This window comes from Motacilla alba, chromosome 2 (genome assembly GCF_015832195.1).
Source record: "Motacilla alba alba isolate MOTALB_02 chromosome 2, Motacilla_alba_V1.0_pri, whole genome shotgun sequence".
In the NCBI taxonomy this organism is placed as follows: Eukaryota; Metazoa; Chordata; class Aves; order Passeriformes; family Motacillidae; genus Motacilla; species Motacilla alba.
Window position 1 is genome coordinate 75,292,067 of NC_052017.1, and position 18,935 is coordinate 75,311,001.

General features: G+C 38.8%; 1 protein-coding gene across 9 annotated transcripts in view; it reads left to right on the plus strand.

The window, feature by feature from the left end:
* The window catches only part of CDH12 (cadherin 12), a 539,049-nt gene that overhangs the window by 490,459 nt on the left and 29,655 nt on the right, over positions 1 to 18,935 (plus strand). For all 9 annotated transcript variants that reach the window (XR_005259646.1, XM_038160521.1, XM_038160530.1 and 6 more), the window contains one exon: positions 9,440 to 9,693. Coding sequence is in view for 8 of the 9 variants with exons in the window: in XM_038160521.1 (XP_038016449.1) it covers positions 9,440 to 9,693 (254 nt within the window). In the remaining variant the exon portion in view is untranslated. The remainder of the gene's footprint in view (positions 1 to 9,439; positions 9,694 to 18,935) is intronic.

The window sequence follows — 18,935 nt, forward strand, 5'->3', positions numbered from 1 at the left end:
GGTGAGGAAGTAATTCTAATCTCTGTCTAGAAAGTACAATGTCTCTTGTTTGGGAAGGTTTCTACCTAAAACCATGCAAAAACTATTTTAGTTCAGAGCATGGAATGAAAGAGTTATATTTTATGTTAGATAAAATCTGATAAATTTTTACTTATAAGCATTTTAATTTTGAAAGTTTTGACTTTGTGTTTGCTATTTTGATAATGCATATTGTAAAGTACTAAGGTGAACACAGTTTTTATTCAGGGTAGAAGAGTCCCAAATGGCAAATAGCCATGTCCTACTTCCAAACTCATGATAGTGTTCCAAGTAGCTGGTTATAAGATACTCATGCAGGAAAACACACTACATCTCAGTCATTGATGTTGCTTTAGTGCACTAGAATAAGTTCAAGATTACTGAATTCATGAATTTCAAAGATGGAAAGGGTGCTTTTCATTTAGATTTTAGTGATTAAAGCACTCAGTGGAAAAAATTGACACAGGGAGTTTCACATTTTAACCAGTTATTATTTTCTGATCCCAGGCATTTATATATACACCGATGATCAACTTGTTCAGCAGAAAAAAATCTGAAACACAGGTCATTTTGGAAGGCACAGTTATGTTTTATAGACAGCTCAGGCTTGTAGATGTAAATTTTGTAAAAAAACCTGAAATTATTAGCTGAATACTTCACAAGGGTCCGAAAAGGAAAGAGTTCTGGACATGTATATTAAGATAAGCTTTAGGAAAAGTGAAGCTTTAATTCTAAGAAAATTTAGAATGCTGGTGCTTAAATTTCCTTGCCTCTGACCATTGATCTATACTTGCATTATATCCATTCTAATAATGGAAGTCCTGGCTTCAACCTCCTGACCTGGGAAATAATAAATCATCCATGGGTGCATTAAAGAATAAGAAGATGTCAAGTCACTGACTCTTCTGCTAGTTTTAATGACATAAAATGGAAGTCACTATACTCACAGGAAGTAATTTGTCAATGAGACTCAAACTCTTTGACCTCTCAACACCCCCCTTCTTTTCTGACTAAAGATTTGAGTGTTCTGTTTCCTCATAATGGGAATTTGTAGACTTTGTTTCATTTTTAAAAACCCTTCTGGTCACCTTTTTCCCTCCATGCAGATGACTCAAAAATGGGTCCATCTGGAGCTGTCAGGCTGAGCAGCTGCATACCCCTCCATATGCACTGCCAGTTGGAAAATGCAGTAAGTAGAAAGCATTAAAAAAATAATATTTCATCATCAAGAGCAAGGTTTTGATAGAATTCAGTTCTCCTTGCATTAGTCCTAAGCCTCCTCTGTGCTTCTTTTTTTTTTCTATACATAACAATGGAATTTTCCTTACTTGTGGTTAATTGTATTTATTGCCCACTGCTGGTTGTCCTGGTTGGCAGTGATGATGTTGATAAGAAGGGTGCCAGGGTAATTTAAAAGGAACTTCAAGGCTCTGGGTCGATTAGTTGATGAAACAGGAGTGCAGGCAGTGCTCTGCTCAGGTCCTTCAGTAGCAGAGATGAATGATGAAAGGAACAGGAAAGGAACATACTGCCAATAAGTGGTTTAGGGGCTGGTGCCATCAACACAATTTTGAGGTTTTTTGATCATGGGGTAACTTTTACAGCACCAGGCCTGCTAGAGTCAGACAGGCTCCATCAATCTAACAAGGGCAAAAGGATTTTAGCTCATGAGTCAGCTGATTGAGAGGCTTTTAAACTAGGTGTGAAGGGGGAAGAGGATGAAACTAGGCTCTTCAGAGAAAAGCCTAAGGGTGGTTAGTCAGTCGAGGGTGAAATCAGCCCAGCTGGAGTGCATGTACACTAATGTTGCATGGGCAACAAATAAGAGGAGCTGGAAGCCATGGCACAGAAGGAAAGCAGTGACACAGCATCCATCACAGAAACATTGTGGGATGGCTCACATAACTGGGGTGCTGCAATGGATGGTCACAGGCTTTTCAAAGGGATGGGAGAGGAAGGAGAGGTGGTGGGGTGGCTCTGTACAGTGGGGAATTTCTTGACAAGATAGAATTTGACGTCAAGGGTAATGACGTTGAGTGCCTATGGGTAAGGATCAGGGGAAAAGCCAACAAGGCAGGCATCCTGGTGGGAGTCTGTTATAGGCCGCCCAAACCAGGATGAAGAGGTGGATACATTATTCTGTAAGCAGCTGGAGGATGTTTGAAGATCACCAGTCGGGGGTGGGGCTCTGCTAGCCCTTCTGTTTACAGATGGAGAAGGGTTGGTGGGAGATGTGGTGGTCAGAGGCTGTCTGGGGTACGGTGATCATAGAGTTTTCAATGTTTGGTGAAACAAGGAGGGGTATAACAAAGCTCTACAATGGACTTCTGGAAGGCAAACTTCAGTCTCTTCAGGATGCTGATCAGAGAGTACCTTGGGAAACAACGCTTAAAAACAAAGGGGTCCAGGAAGGATAGACATACCTCAAGAAGGAAATCTTGAAGATGCAGGAGCAGGCTATCCCTATGAATCAAAGACGAGCTACATGACAAGCTACAGCTGCAGGAAAAAAAAACAAAAAATGAAACCAAACTGACCTGACTGGACAGGGAGCTTTTGAAGAAACTAAGGAGAAAAAAGAAGTTATATAATCTTTGGAAAAGTGGGCAGGCAACTCAGGAAATGTTTAAGGATGTCATTAGGGCATGCAGAAAGAAAATTAGAGAGGTGAAGCAAAAAAAAATTAACACAACCTGATTTGACCTTGTGAAATTATGCAAATATTTAAATATATATTGAAGTCTTTTTAAAAATGAAGGTGGGTAAATGAATAAGACTGACACATTCAATTAAGAATTATAAATAATAAACAGTGAAAGCCACTAATAAAAAGTGCTATATGCTTTAAAAACAGATTTACAATTTCTTCTCTATTATAGCATATTCTGTAAGCATGTGCTGTAAGTGCTGCAGTAATTTAGTGCTGAGCCACTTCAAAACCATTTATAAAATTTGCTTTTATTTTCCCTGAAAAATTTCTTGCAGCCAGAAACTGTCCATCATTTCACAGATGCTTTTTTTGTCTGTTATTATGCAGAAAAACATTGAGAGATTTCTATCAAAATTGATAAAAAATGAAGCCTTCCTGGACTACCTTATTTATGGTGGAAAATACATTTGATGAGAAGAAAAATTGCACAGACTAAACTGTTCCTTTTAGCACACTAAGTGTGTTGACAGATGCAGAAGGTCATTCTCTGCTTCAGGGATGCCATTCTCTGCTTTGGAAATGAGTAAGAACAGTTACAGCTGGACAAGTTGCTGATCTTAAATAATCTGTTTTGGTTGCTGTTTTGGTTGTTTTTGTTGTTGTTTTTTTGTGCCATGATCCTATATAAGTCTGATTACTACTTCTCTTGTTCTAATTACATGTATTAAAAATGAAATGGCTTTTCTTATATTCTGCTAAATAAATCATCCAAATGCCATCTAGCACCACTGTGTGGTTAGTACTGTATTTTTTTTCTCTCAAAATAAAAAAAAATAAAGGAAAATAATGTCACTAAAAAAGGGGTGGGGGAAAACTTGGCTTAAGGGCAGTGCTGTATACAGTTCTATGTAAAGAGTCAGAGATATTGCTATGTTAGGAATAGAATTATTCCCTCCCATGTCTAGTGTTGTCTAATGCAGTGTTTATTGCATTTGGTCTTTAGACAGCATCTTCTATTGTACCTGAATCTTCAGCAAACTTCAGTGGATGTAAGCTATAAGAAACATGGTGACAGAAGGGGCCTTCATGCCAGAGTATAGTGGCCTCTGATGTGTCAGTCCCAGGCAAGGGACTGATTTTGAAATTTTTCATGACCAGGCACAACAGTAAAGGAAAATAGAAGGTTCCAACCTTCTCTGAAAATTTGTCACTGAATTTACTAAACAAAGAATGAGTTTATATAATAACCCCATTTTGTGCAGAAGCCTTTTAATTAGTTCAGCACATGCTAATCCAGAAACTGAGTAGGGTTCAGGCACTGAACGTCTTCTGCTTGAAGACATCACTTTACTAATTTGTGCAGCTCATTAAACCTTGGAAAACAACTGTTTCCAAGCTCCACCTGTTGTGATCCTACACTGCTCCACTATACTGGGTGAACTTCTCCATGTGGTTCAGTGGAAATTCAGGGGGCAAACACATCTTGTTTTCTGTAAGTTGTGCATCATGACTAAAACTAACTGATCAGATGACAAAGCTGTGGCCATGAAATCACAGCATGTCATAGCATTGCACAATGAGAAACGGTAACTTTAGTGATGATAAAATAGAAGAAACTGGGGGACAATGAACAGAAGCAGAAGCTGCAGGAAAGTATTAGGAGTGTGTGCTTCCTTTTAACCTCAGGAGGCACTTTTTAGAAACTTTTATTGCGGTCAGTAAATAGTGCTTTGACTGTGGGCTAAGTTGAGTTGCCTGTGGGACAGCCCATGTACGTAGCTCTGGGATGTTTCTGTAATCTAAGAGCAGTCTGAGAACACCTGTACCACACAAGAGTGAGAATAAGGCAGACTCCTGATGTCCTTCAGTGAGAACTGTGTTAAAGCTACTCCATGCTTTACTACCAAAACTCTTCAGACTTACCACACGCCATCCTGCACATTCTTTCTCCAAAGGCAGGAAATTTCCTCTGCAAGTGTGAGCACAGGCACTGTCTGCCTGTAATCATAACTCACGGGTTTGTGGGAGTGGGAATAGTGGTTGGCCATTTTCAGGAGGAAGAGCAGGTGATATTAAGTCCTTCAGTACAGGCAGAAAGTGGTGAGCTGTGTGCAGATACAATCACAAAGAACAACAGGAAAAGTAAGCAAGAGGAGACATTCAGTCTTTGCAGTTTGTAGATAGAGCTGTTTGGTTTGGTTTTCCCTGGAACAGGGAAAGACACCTTCAGAAATGGGTGAGATGCTTGAGAGCAGCAAACAACTGAACCCCTGACACTGGTCAGCTTCTTCCCTTCTCCAGATAGAGAACAGACATATATTTTGTCCATTTGCCTTCAAATCTTGAAATACTCACTACAGACCTCGTTTTTTACTGTGCATTCTCAACTCTAATGAATGAATGCTCCTGGTTGATCTAGAGCCTACTTTACTAAACCTGCTCTGTAATACTACTTATTTCCTTATGCTATTTAAAATCCAATGCAGAAATTCAGTTACTGAAACTTAACTGCTCATGCAGAAATTGTGTCAATGCACATCAAATTGTCTTATGCCAATATTTAACAAAATGCATAGGTGCTAAATGCATTTGAAGGGGAAAGTGTTTCCAGCTTTTAAGACCAACACATATGACCCAGAGCTATTCTGCAATTGCACAATGCTAGAAGTCAAGCCTAAGTTATTATGCACTTCCAGTCAACCCAGTCCTACCATCTATAACTATCCATATGTCCTGGGGCTTAAAATCTCATCCCAAAATATAGCTTTTCCATAATTGTAGGTGAAAACCTCTATCAGAAACAATACTGTCTTATGTGAGAGAGTATTTCTTATGTGTGGATATCTATGGACAAAAAGTAGAAATTTCTGGAGTTTCCAGTCCTGCCTCTTTGTGAAGCAGAACAAACTGACAGGGTAATTCTTTTTTCACCCTTGTTGTGCTTATCATTAGAATTCATTATATCTTTTGGACCATTTTTTTCTTTCAGTTCTTTAATTATCTCTCTCTCTCTTTCCCACTATAGCAGCATTTCTTCTGCCTTGAATGTGGAAAACAGCAATATTTCAAAATATGTTTATTTCTAATACAGAGCTGGTTTTGTGCTGTCCTAGTAATACTAAATAAGTCCATTCATGGTACTTACAGAGTTGCAAGGTAAAGTGATTTGTCAGTATGTATTTGATTTGGGGATTTGTAGGACGGCTTTGCTGTGCACAGGTGTGTACATGCTGATAGCACTTTACCAGGCAACTGTATAGAGCAGCTTGTAACCTCAACATAGGAAAAAAGCAGATGAGGACAAGTTGAGGAGGCCAAATAACTCTGTTCTGTCACTGGTACTTGGAATATCAATTAGAAGTACTCCAGCTATTTAATAGTTCACAGTTAATAAGGTATCAGCTTACTATTAGCAAATATGCTGTTTACTGCACACAAAAAAAAGCAAACCAAAACAACAAACTTTGCAAAATGAAAGCTTCATTCAAATTTACCTTCTTCATAGAATTACTTTTATAGAAGGAAGAATACATATTTCTCTTGCTTATTAAAAAAAATCTATGAAGTAATTTCATTAAAATCTTTTTAATTGTAAGACATTTCAAGAACCTTACAGGGCTGGTTTGGAGTTTTTTGTATGATTCAAACATTTTACTGTGTTTATTTCCTTAGCCCCATTCCAGATTCAAAAAGAAAATAGGACTGAGCACCCTCAGACAGTTATTTATATAACAGCAAAACACAGTGATGGAGGTTTTTCTTTGTTTCTTTGTTGAGTTTTGGTGGGGTTTTTTTGTTTTAGTACAGTTAAAATATTGTGTGGACCATTCATTTCCTTGACAGATTTTAGTGATATCTACTAAAAATAAAAATATAATGAAATGTTTTTTTAACACGTTTTAAACCAAAAATCAAAAAATCCAAAAGGTTTTGCCTGAGACCTATGCAGACATTCAATTCTACTGTTTTCAGGCAGACTCTGGAAAATTCAGAGCAATGCCTAAATCTTAAACTGTCAATGCTATCTTTACAACTCAACTGTTCAAATATGGAAAAACCAGACCTGATCAGTAGGTTGTAGCATGCAATCCCAACACACACAAGGCAATAAAACCATATTCTTGCTACATGATCTATGTTGTACAAAATATTTTTCTACTTGAAATTAAATCCTAGGTTTACCATTTACAACATTTCCCAACTCTCCATATATCTCAGCTGTGGTTTAGCCTCACTTGGCTAAAGGCTAATTTCTGCTATTTTTTGGGAGTCTGTCACTGATTTCCTTCTCTCATGATGGCTCATCACTTTCAGCCTCTCTTCTTATTTTGACTGCCATCTGTGCTTTACACTGGCCACATAACCTCTAACTATATTTATCATCAGACCCATAGAAGGCCAGAAAGAGAACATGAGTTGCTCTGAGGTTACAGTGGAAAAACATTATCCCTTTTTGGGATCACACTGTCTTTTTAAAAATATACTTTAGTATTTCCCCATAATGCTGGAGAGTAGAGAAGTAATGCAGCTACTTTTCCTGCTTCCTGGATACCTGTGCAGTAAAATATGCCAGCCTGAACATACCAATAGACAGAACTGTTTGAAATCTTCCTGCTTTCTGCTCCCCTTGCATCATAAAATGTTGTGACTGGGCACTAGCCACGCACCATGATCTGGTATAAATGCTTGAAGAGTAATTTGGTGAAAGACAGCCTGCTAAGACTGCATGAATTATGGCTCTTTCCATTAATACATCTCTTTGCAAATATACTGCTATATTACAGGAGCCTATCTGAAAAGTTTTAATGCAATTTTGGTGGTATGAAAGATACATACAAGGTGTTACCCAGAATTACTGCCCATGTGGGAGCTTAGATTTCTTACTTTCTTTGTCTTAATAATTTATCTCTAGTTTAACCCCTGACTTTTTGTTCTCCAGACTAAGTCCTTAAACTTCATATTTGTCCTCTTATTATGTTTTTGAAAATGTGTTACTATTGATAAAAATATCTGGAGAAGAGTTCTCTTGGTTTTTTGGGGTTTTTTTTGGTGAAATTATTTTGGCAATGCAGAACAAGTGTGCACGAGTAGTATAGAAAGTGAAAATACAGTGTGGCAATAATTTGGATAATGGACCAACATGTCTATTTTTAGTGAAGGCAACATCTTAGGGTTTCACCACAGGGACATGAGATCTACTAGACTTAATTTTGTCTGTTTCTTCTCAGGCTTAGTTTCTTCTTCTTTCTGTCAGTCCAGACACAAAGGTGCAGCACATACTGACTTTTCTGGTAATTTTGTCTGTAGGAGGATGGTTGTATTTGGTAGGGAAATAATTACTTTCAAGTCTGGTTATTTCTATGGCATTAAAATTTATATTACTAATGTTAAGTCCCTAGCTCAAACAAACAAACAAACAAACAAACAAACAAAAAAACCCCCAACAAAACAAAACAAAACAAAACAAAAAAAAAACCCCAAGCATCTAATCTACTGAAATGACAAAGTCTTTTATAAGGATTTATAATCATTATGGTAGCTGTTCAGCTTATGTAAGTCAAGGTAACTCAATTGATTTTAATGGAGCTATTTCAATTTACACCAGTTAGTCATCTGGTGTATAATGTCCTGTTGTGATAAGGACAGAAAAATTAGGAATTTAAATCTATCTTGGCTGTGACAACTGTTTGAAAACATTGGGGAAAAAATAACAGACATTGAAATATTCTTGTTCATACACATGTAAACCTGCTCTTTTTTTATTCATTCCCGTTAGCAAAATTCCAGCTTAACAATTATAGGCAGAAACCACTAGGTGCCAGTGTTACCCAGTCATCAGGAAAAGGCTTTGTTAGAAACGTTCAAAACAACATGAAAGCCAATGCAGATAAACCCTTTAAATGAAAATAAAGCTTCTGCATCTTTTCAACGAAATAAGACTATATAGGGGTTTTGAGATTATTATTTTTCTAGAAGTAAAGGCACTAAATTGATATGCGTTGACAGAAACCCACATCAAAACAACCATATTTTGAAGGATACATTCTGTCAAAACCCCACATAACTACACAAAAACTGCAGTGTCATCTTCAAGACCTTATGAATTACACCTAGGATCATAAGACAGAGCCAAAGTCTACATTTTGCAAAGTACATGCAGATCAAACATATGGCATGAATAGCAGTTCACTACTAAGATCCACATTTTACAGGAAAAACTTGTTTCAGATCAAGTTAGAATTCACATTCCAAGTCATACCTGAAGTTTGGTTTGACTCATTAGTATATATCAGAGTTTTCATTTGGGTCATCTTCATCACTTTCATGGTCTTCTGGAAGCCTTTCCTGCTAAAAAAAATTCAGGAAATCTTCTATTTAAGGAGCTGGATCTGCTAGAGACAGCTGATTGCCTGTGCATGGGAGTTGCAAATGCAAATCTCTGACTAACCTTCACTCAGCTCATTTGCAAGAGATGAATCTCACTCATTTAATTTCAGACATCTACACTGTAACTGTTTACATCCATGCCAGTCATCCTGATTTTTTTGATGTAGAGAAGCAGCAATTTCCTGACTATGATTCATCTGGCCTATTTCAAAATTCACCTTAGCATAAGATGAACTGCAAAACAAACTTAAATGATTGATTAGCTCAGGAGATGAGTTTTACACAAAAGACATCTTAATTTTTGTCAGATTTATCAAATCAAAGTGATTTTGCAATGCCTAATTTTTAGTCAAATCTAATGTTTTGCTTTTGTTCTTCCTACAGCCATTAGACTTTGAAACAAAGAAGGCATACACCTTTAAGGTGGAGGCCTCCAATCTCCATCTTGACCATCGATTTCACTCAGTGGGTCCGTTCAAAGATACTGCCACTGTGAAGATAAATGTGTTGGACATGGATGAACCTCCAGTGTTCAGCAAGCCCATGTACACGATGGAAGTCTATGAGGATACACCTGTGGGGACCATTATAGGTGCAGTGACAGCACAAGACCTTGATGCTGGCAGCAGCTCAGTTAGGTAAGAGAGCTTTTCCTCCTTCAGTAGCTGTCTGACAACTCAAAGTGCTGCTGACAGTTGGATGCACTGGCTAAGAACTTAGTATGAAGATATAAAATATACCTTGTCTGTCATTGTAACAGATAACTGATGTTCTGAAAAAAATATTAGAAGGACATGCTCGTTTGGGTGAATTATCATTAAGTGCTCACAGCTTCTTATGATACTGATCACATAAGTTACCACACACTGACATGACTTCAGACATGGTGTGTTAAGACTAAGGAATAGCATGGTGTCTGGGTGTCACAACCCACTGGTAGAGGACGTGATATTTGCTATAAATTCTCCTTCAGGCTGAACAAAGACACACGTCAGGGAACTTTCATGCTATTATTGTACCATCACTATAACTCTGACTCGCAAGGTGTTGGCTAACAAGCCCTTAAATTCTTACAATGTTCTTCCACAAGAGTGGTAACCCTTAATTTTGTAAGGTACACTTCAATAGGTTCTCAACTCCCACAACAAGCTTCTCAAACTGTGCTGGCTCACATGCCACAACACACCTTCAGGGAGACTGAGGGGGCCCAATCCATGACTTTTATAGTTGATCTGGTGCACACCTCTTACGTAAAGTAGATTTTTCACACTATTTTGTTAGCACATGAACAGCCAGCATTTCTCCAGGAAATGAGTTGGCAGGTGGAAGCTGGGAATGAATCTCAAGGTGCAGCAGGAAGTTGGCTGAGAACAGCCCAGCCCCACCTCTGCAGGATCTTCTCCTCTGATCGCACCTTTCCTGTAGCAATGCTCAGAAAGTTTGAGACAAAATATGCTTTGGTCTGGTCCTCTGCACTGGGTCTTCCACAAAAATATCTCTGAAGTACAGTAGTGAAAAAGAATGTTTTACTTGCTATGTTTGTTTGAGTTAGACCCCAATGGGTGACAGAACTGCCCCTTTCACCACTTACTCTCTACATCTTGCAAAGAACAAATGCTCTCATAAACAATCATCACACGTGTGTTGGCTGAAGCTATGGGGACATGATTGCTGACCAACATGGCTGAGTTCAGCACAAGGAAACTCCTGCCAGGCAGCCTCTCATTTATTGCTACAGCATATTTTAATGAAATAAAAAGGAGGGGGAATCTGGTATACAAATGTCATGCATTGATTTTGACAACCTATTTACAGCCACATTAGAAAGATTAAAGTGAACCAGTCATGTACCCATAACGAAGCTCCTTAAAGCTTAGACACGGTCTAAGATTTAGGCAGTTGTTAACACATACTTTCAGTACCAATTTGTACTGGGCCTACCTGACTTCAGGAAACATTTTTATCCCCAGATTTTCATAAGAAATATTAAAGACATAGTGCATTTCATCAATATTTAATTAATAATGTTTATCTAATGGGACTATGACAGAACAGGAAAATGCCACTAGTGTCTACCAGGGGCATCCATTTTCATGCATATTTGATTATAAATTGAATTTGGACTTTTTAAATCTATGCTTACTAATGATGTGTATTTTGGCTCAGTACTCGTACTCTCAAAACATACAATAAGCATGTTAGTTGTAATCATATGCAAAAATTTTCATACAACACTGACTGTTTAGCTCCTGCTTTGTCAAGTCACTGTTAATTTTTGCTTAAAACTATTACTATTGCTGTTTGTTTCACTTTTTTATTATTACATTCATTTTTTAGATATAGAAATGTATTTGTCTGTGAGTCTGTGACACATACCTTCTCTGACAAAGGATCAAAACCTTCACTAACAAAGAATGAAGTCTGAACCTTTTTCCCTGGTGGTAGCCTATGAAAAATAGCCCCAGTGAAGTCAATATTCTGTTGAAAACCATACTCTCTTGCAACCAGATAGAAAGCCTTTAATCACATTGTTGAGCAGTTTTTCATATGACAGTGGAATCATTTGGATGTATAACCAGTCTTCAGTGAGAGTTTTTCGTTTCACAAATGCTCCTAGGAGACTCAAGTGCTTTTTACTGATTCTATATTTGCAACTACACAAGAAAAATAATTGTCTCTCGATGGTTTACCCACAGACTGTGTTGTCTGGAATATTGAATCCTAAGCCATTTTATTATGTCCATGTCTACGTTATTTTAACCCCGAACTCACTACTGAAGTGTCCAAATGCCCATCTACATTAATACATTCAGTTAATACCCCTGCATTTTAGTCTCACTGCTCTTCCTAGTGATGCCTTACACCCACAAGCTGTGAAAATCCTCCCAGTGTCACATTTATAAGTTGATTCAGCTGGTTCATGCCCATAGGAAAACATGAACTATGTCCCAGAATGTTCTGGTGTTGTTCAGTGGCGTGACTTTTGGGCACATGTGCATCTACATGAGTTAAATTCAGAGTCATATCTTCTACCTGTGCAGTGATGTCCTGCCCCAATACAGCAGCCCAGATGGGTTTGCCTATGTGTTGCCAGTTAGTCTCTTCCATTGCTGAAGTCACCACCACAGGATGTTAGACACCAACAATGAGTCAGTGTAGAGATAGACTAGAGGCCATGTTTCTTATTCAGAAATTTCTCGGGCCAGTTGGATGGCTTTCACTTCTGCAAATAAGTTCACTTAGAACTTATTCGCAAAGAAGTTTCACTTCTTTTTCTCACACAGCAGTCATTGTGTAGGACTCCACACAGCAGCTTTCCAACTGCAATGGTTTCCCACCATGCAGGAAGATCCAGCAATAAATAGAGCATGGCTTCTTTTGTTTTGGGACAACTCGTTATATGATGGTGCTTCTTGGGCACTTTGAGCCACCTTCCTCCTTATGGCCATTGTGCAAAGGGCATCCTCTGGATCTTTAGGGACTGTCGTGGAGTGATTTTATAATGTTTTTTTTTTTTTTTCCCCTTGATCTCTTTCTGCTTTTTTTTTTTCTTTTTTTTTTTCCCAGCCCACCTGGGGAGCTGGTGGGGAGGCCACCCCAAACTTGAGACCTCAAAGCAGCTAAAGCAACATGAGAAAGGACACTGAAACCCACCAGCTTCTCCTTCTGCAAGGAAGAGACTAATGTCAGAAAGATTCCAATCTATTCCCAAGTAGCTACGCTAACTCCTGTTCCTCCCCTTCCCTGATACAAAGAAGGGCAGCCTTCATCTTTTCTTCATGGCTCTGCTGTCTGGTGGGAGTTTGGGGTTAAGTTCTTGAAATTTCAGTATCTAGCATTTATTCAGTCCTTTTCTGTGCCTTGCATGCAACCTTTTCTTTTTTTGTTTGTTAATAAATTGTTTTGATTTTTTTTTCACTTTCACCCACTAGGATTTATTTCTGTCATTGGGAAGCAGGAGGAAATGCTCATTCCAGGGCATTTTCTCCTAAAATTTGTCTCTAAACCTAGATAGGGCCATTTTTTACTGTACTATAAAGCACTTCCAGGACTTCAAATTCTCTCAAGCACTGGATACCTTCATCTGCAGTGATCCACCTTCCTGGGGAATTCACAAGATCTTCCTTAAATGGATTTCATGACCTCATGCTTTAGAGAGGCCATCTCTAGAGACTGCAAATTGCTCCTTCTTTTCCAATTCCTCCTTCAATTTCCCCATCTCTAGCAAGGGATTTTAGCTGTTGTGGCCTCATGACCTTCTAATTGTTGACTGTCAGCCCTGTTATCCCAGCATCACCTGGCTGGTCACTGTAGTCTTTCCACAAGTCTCAAAGTTCTGATGAGGTCAAGGAACAGGTAACTTCAGGTTCCTACTTGATTTGTCTCACTTCTTCAAATTTATTTGTTGAATGACCAACTTTTTCATCTGACCTCTCCTCTCCTGATTGTCCTCCTTCTTTCCCTCTTCCTCCCTTTCTTATCAATTATATGGGCCTGTAGCTTCCCTTATCTGTTATTTTGTTTTCTCTACTGGTGCAAGTACTGTAGTTGCTGTGGTTTGAGTCCCTGTGTCAGCCATAGTGCTCTCAAATGCAGTTTGGGTTCCTGCCTCAACTACAGTCCTCTGTGAGGACTGAAAAGGGGCTCAGCAGGCACAGGTCCAGCCCCAGAACAGGACAAGAAGCTGCTGGCTTTCACTGGGGTAGGCAAGGCACCCTTCCATCATTGACGGGTCAGTTTGCCAGGGTTGGTCATGTGTTCAGGTGTAAAGTCACAGGTAACTGGAGGTAATAACCACCCTAGGAACCCACCCAGATTCTTCCACACACCCTGCCACTCAGGAACTGGATGTCTCAGGGCACATTTCAATGTCCCCATACTTAAAGGTTGTTTTCTCTTACACCAGGATGACACCAGATTCCAAAAATCCCATAGTGCACCAGTACTATTCCTTAATACTATTAACAGTATTAAGCAGCTTAAATAAGGATGAGCAATGTCCATGGGAGCCTGTATTATAAACCCATTTACATAAATTTTGGGCAGGGAGAGGGAGATGTATTTCCTCATCACCCACAGAACATAGCCCTGCTAACAAGGCTGCCATGTCAGGGCAAAGCACAGAGCTAGTGCTTGTGTTAACACATTCCCAGCAATTCAGCCAAACAGAGAGATAAGGAGTACAGCTGACAAACCTCATGTCCCACAAAGGAGCTTGCTACAAGATAACTGCTATTATTCCAGCAAGCAATATCGAGAGATAGATAGATAGATAGATAGATAGATAGATAGATAAAGACAGACAATCAGACAGTCAAAGAGAAAGAGAGAGATAGAAATGCCTTTGTCTCGCTCCATGGGCACTAAAAAGGACCTTGGTGGGTTGACCTTGGAGACATGCCACATGCCCACCAAGCCACTCTATCAATCCCCTTCCCAGGTGGATGGGGAGAGAAAATAAGATGGAAAACAATTTGATAAGGCAGTTTACTAAAAACAAAATTGAGCTTTGTGCATGCATAAGTGAAGAGAAAAATAAAGGGTTTTTTCTACACTTCCTATCAGCAAGGGGTGTTCAGCCACTTCCTGGGACGCAGGGCTTCAACACATGTAGTGGTTTCTCTGGAAGGACAACGCTGTAAATGACAAATGCACCCCCCCCCCCCCCCCCCCCCCCTTGTTCCTCCTTTCCTTAGCTTTTCTATCTGGGCTGATGTCATATGGTATGTTCTATCCCTTTTGTTAATTTCATTGGCATAGTTGTGTCCCCTCCCAGGATCTTGGGAAATGTTGGAGACACAGAGTTAATGCTGTAGCAGAGCTGTTCAACAGCAGACAAAACACTGGTGTGTTATCAACACCTTTCTAGGTACCAATGCAGAGCACAGCATTGTGAAGTCTGCTATTGGAAAATTAATTCCATCTCAACCTGACCCAATACACCAACATATAAGTATTCAATATTCCATAAGTTTTATATGCTCTAAATGAAAAACAAACAAACAAACCAAAAAACAACAAAACAAGACCATAACTTAGAAAAGTGTAAGTGAATTTGTAGCTGCTAAATGTGTTTGCAAGTTCTTATTGTATCTTAACCTATAGCCTTATTGTATCTTAACCAATAACCTTACTGTATCTTATTGTATCTTATTGTGTCTTAACCTCTGTTAGCTGCTTAAAATCTAGATGAAATCATAGAGTTAAGGAATGACTTCATCGATTTCATCATATTGCAAAAGAGTCCAAGAAACTTCTCAGTAAATATGCACTCTAAACAAATGGGGAAAAGCAAGTCATGCTTTTTGAAGACACAGCCCATACAAAGTACCGGATAGTACTGGTAGTACTACAACTACTGATTGTAGTTTCTCTACATATTCATTCATTTTCTGTGAAATGTTTTCCTGGAATGGTTTGCCCAATAAGAAGTCTGTAAAAAAAAAAGAAATAGTCAACATTCTGCCAAACAATAAAGACTGGGATAAAATCTGCACAGCATGCAACAGAAGGCAAAACTCCAGAGAGCAATGCAAGCTAGAGCAGCTCACATGAAAAGAAACAGTATTTATTCCAGCAACTAAATCCATGTTATCAGACAAAAATTTCATGTCTGTTATGTTAGACACATCAGGAAGGGGGAGATAACGACTAAGGATGAAAACTGGATTCAGTTGTTAAAGAAAAATATTTTGCTGAAGGACATTGAAAATGGCGAGGGCTATGTTATTTTCTCTTCTGTTACTGGTATCAAAACTTTAGACAAATCAGAAGCCTTAAAAGGTTTGTTTTGTAGGAAGATATTTGCTAGAGATGTTGGAGTGAAAAGGCACAGAGCACACACTTAGTAATGAAGAGGAAATTAAGGATAAGGAGAAAAAGAGCTGCAGGTATTCAACACCTGCAAGGGTGACTGGCTTTGCAGCTGTTTTGGAACATTACCCCAATGCACCTAATTTTCAAACTGTGTTAAATCTGGAGCTTATGTGTCTCAAGTGATCTGTTTTGTCTATTCCCATTTCATTCATAGTGCTTCAAGAAACATGTTAAGGTGAAGTCCTATGTACATTTTGGCCATTAAAAATCCCGAAGCAATTGCATAAACAGCTCTGATCTCATTTTCTTCTCAGACTCCTCTAGTTTATGACAGTTTGAAGATGACTGGGAGGAAAAAAAAAGCTGCTGTCCTGTAGTGTGTTGCAAGGTCTGTAATTTGTAACTATAGAAGATTTTGGTAAAGATCCTTGTACTTCTGGAGCAAGGGGTTTTAGGACTTCCTAAAAATTGCTGGTTTATGTGTCCATAGAGCATGAATGTTATAGACAAAGCTGTCTAAATAACAAGAAAGCAGAAATGGAGAGCAAGACTGAATTACGTGCAGTACATCCTAGTGAGCTCCATTTAACAGTGTGTGAGAAGTTCAACAACTTTGCACTGACACGTCTGAAGTTGTCAGATTTCCATGAAGATGATTTTCTGGCATAAAGTATAAGAGGATTATTGTCCCTGTTGTGAATCCCAGTCAGCTCTAATTATCGATGGGTTTCATATTCTGTGCCAAAAACACTGTCCTTCAGGTCTTCTCTGCTTGACTCAGGAGTTTTGCCTTATGAACCGAATGAACCATTCATAGCAGGAAAGCTGTGAGGACTGTGCATTTTATCGACTGAGTCCAGAGTCATGAAACTATGATTTTAAAGTAAAAAGCCATGTGTACTATCCATAGGTCAGTCCTGTCCTCAGTATCTCAGGGATAAGACTGTATTCCTTGCATATGCTTTCAAAGGAAAACCCTTTTAAGATTTGTTCCTGAATCCTAGAACACCATATATTATCATACAGGTACCAACAAGATGAATTAAAGTATGTAAGAGTTTGACTTTTCAGTCCCATAATTCTTCCAAAGTTTTTGTGCTTGCATTTTTTGAATTTACTTATTCTTAGAAAAGTCACATCCTGTGACATTAAAATGTATCTTACAGTTTCATACACATATAGAAAACTGGGACATCTAGTTCCAGCACCTCAAGCATCTTCATTTAATAACAGATTAAGTGGCAGCCATTTTTCTGTGTATGGTATCATGCTGGAGAGTAACAAGTCAGTTTTGTACAGATAAGAGATACTAAGACTCATGAATTTTGGTTCCTTTTCAGCTGCTCTGGTGGTTCTGCATACTTCTTGGTCTGTTGCATCCTGTCAGTTTCTGTTTAGCTATATTCCATCCTTTGCACTTTATCAAATCCCTGTAACACACCCCACTTTTAAAACCTCTATTCCAAGTTCTAATTTATCCAAACTATTTAATTCGAATCCTGAAGAACTACTTCTCAGTTTCTGCTGCAGATGCCTTGGTATGGTTTTCTATTCTCCTACTAGACCACTGTTTTCTTATATCTCTTATGTTCTGTCTAATAGTAGTCCCCTACTCCACAGTCTTTCTTTCCCCCATGGCTGGTTTCTGTATTTTTATTGCTGAACCATCCCCCATTAGCTTCATTGGTGTCCTGCTCCATCCTCTTCTTTTCTTCTGCTGAGGACAGACACCTTTTTTTGATCTCAGCATCTTGATGTATTTATTTCACTTTGTTCCAGCTACTTTACCTTCTTTTAAAAACTACAGAAACCTGTTTTCCCTCCAACATTTTCTCTGAATCCCAAGGAATATCTTTAGCAATTATGTTTATTATCAAGGTGTTTCATGGGGTCAGTGGTTGGAGACATGGACAACACACCAAAGCTTCCTATGACAAACAGCCTCAAGTTTTTTCCTCCGGCTCCTTTTATAGGAGCTCCAATTACACATGTGATTGGTTGAAGCCTTAGCCCCATCCAGCTCTCTGGCCAGTGATACATCTGCATTTAGAACTGGATGACATTGGCTGAGAGTCCCTGTGTAGATTGAATCCAACCTATCCTTGCTCACCCAGGGGCTCCAATGCCACAACTCAACCTTTCGGTTATATTAAAAAATGTAATTGATGAGCATAGTTGAATAAGGCTTTTTCACTCAGCAGGCAGTGATGTACCTTTTGTATCACTGGAACTGTGATGCTCAAATCCAGAAGCTGCCAGTTAAAACTACCAACATTACAATCTTTATAGGTTAGCATGTCACAGGCTTAATGCTTAGAAGTTACAAAATTACCACTCAACACTACAAACAATAACAATTCAACTCAAAGCCATTTCAGTTAAAACCATACATATTTCTACCACTTATTTCTCTAAATATTTGTATCTTGGAGCTTTAGTATGTTGATGGACTGACTGCCTCCCTATTGACAATCTCTTGTCTCTGACAAGCCACTGGCTTGCCAGGTCATGCTGTGATTTTTATAGAAAAATAAGAGAGAAACATGAGAATATGAGAACACTCAAGACCTTTGAGAGGGGGTGTACCCTTCTCTTTGTTCTAATAACCACAATAGGAACACAACATATACCTTTGAACAAAATCAATAAGGCAAAACTTGCCTAAATGCTTTACCATCACCCAGGGTCTGCCATCGCTGAGAGGCCTCTTTCTCACAAACAGGACTTGGAGGACTTCCTGTGATCAAAGCCTCCATCTTTATCTCAAAGGAAAGCTTTTGCAAAGACAATTTAGCTAGCACAGAAATACCTGGTTTTAATAACTTTCCCTGCCAGACAAAGCCATAGCCTGGCCAGGGCTATGACTTAGTCTGGAAGGGTCTGATGGAACATCTTTCTCACTAGTTAAGGCCACAGCTTGGCTAGAGCTGGGACCTAAATTGGACAGGCTTCCCCATCATATCTTTAAAAGTGATCCCTCAGTAATAACCCATAGAATCAGTGCCTTTGTTGTTTAACTCTAGCTAAATTAGATATTATAAAAAGCCTATAAAGAACTCATATA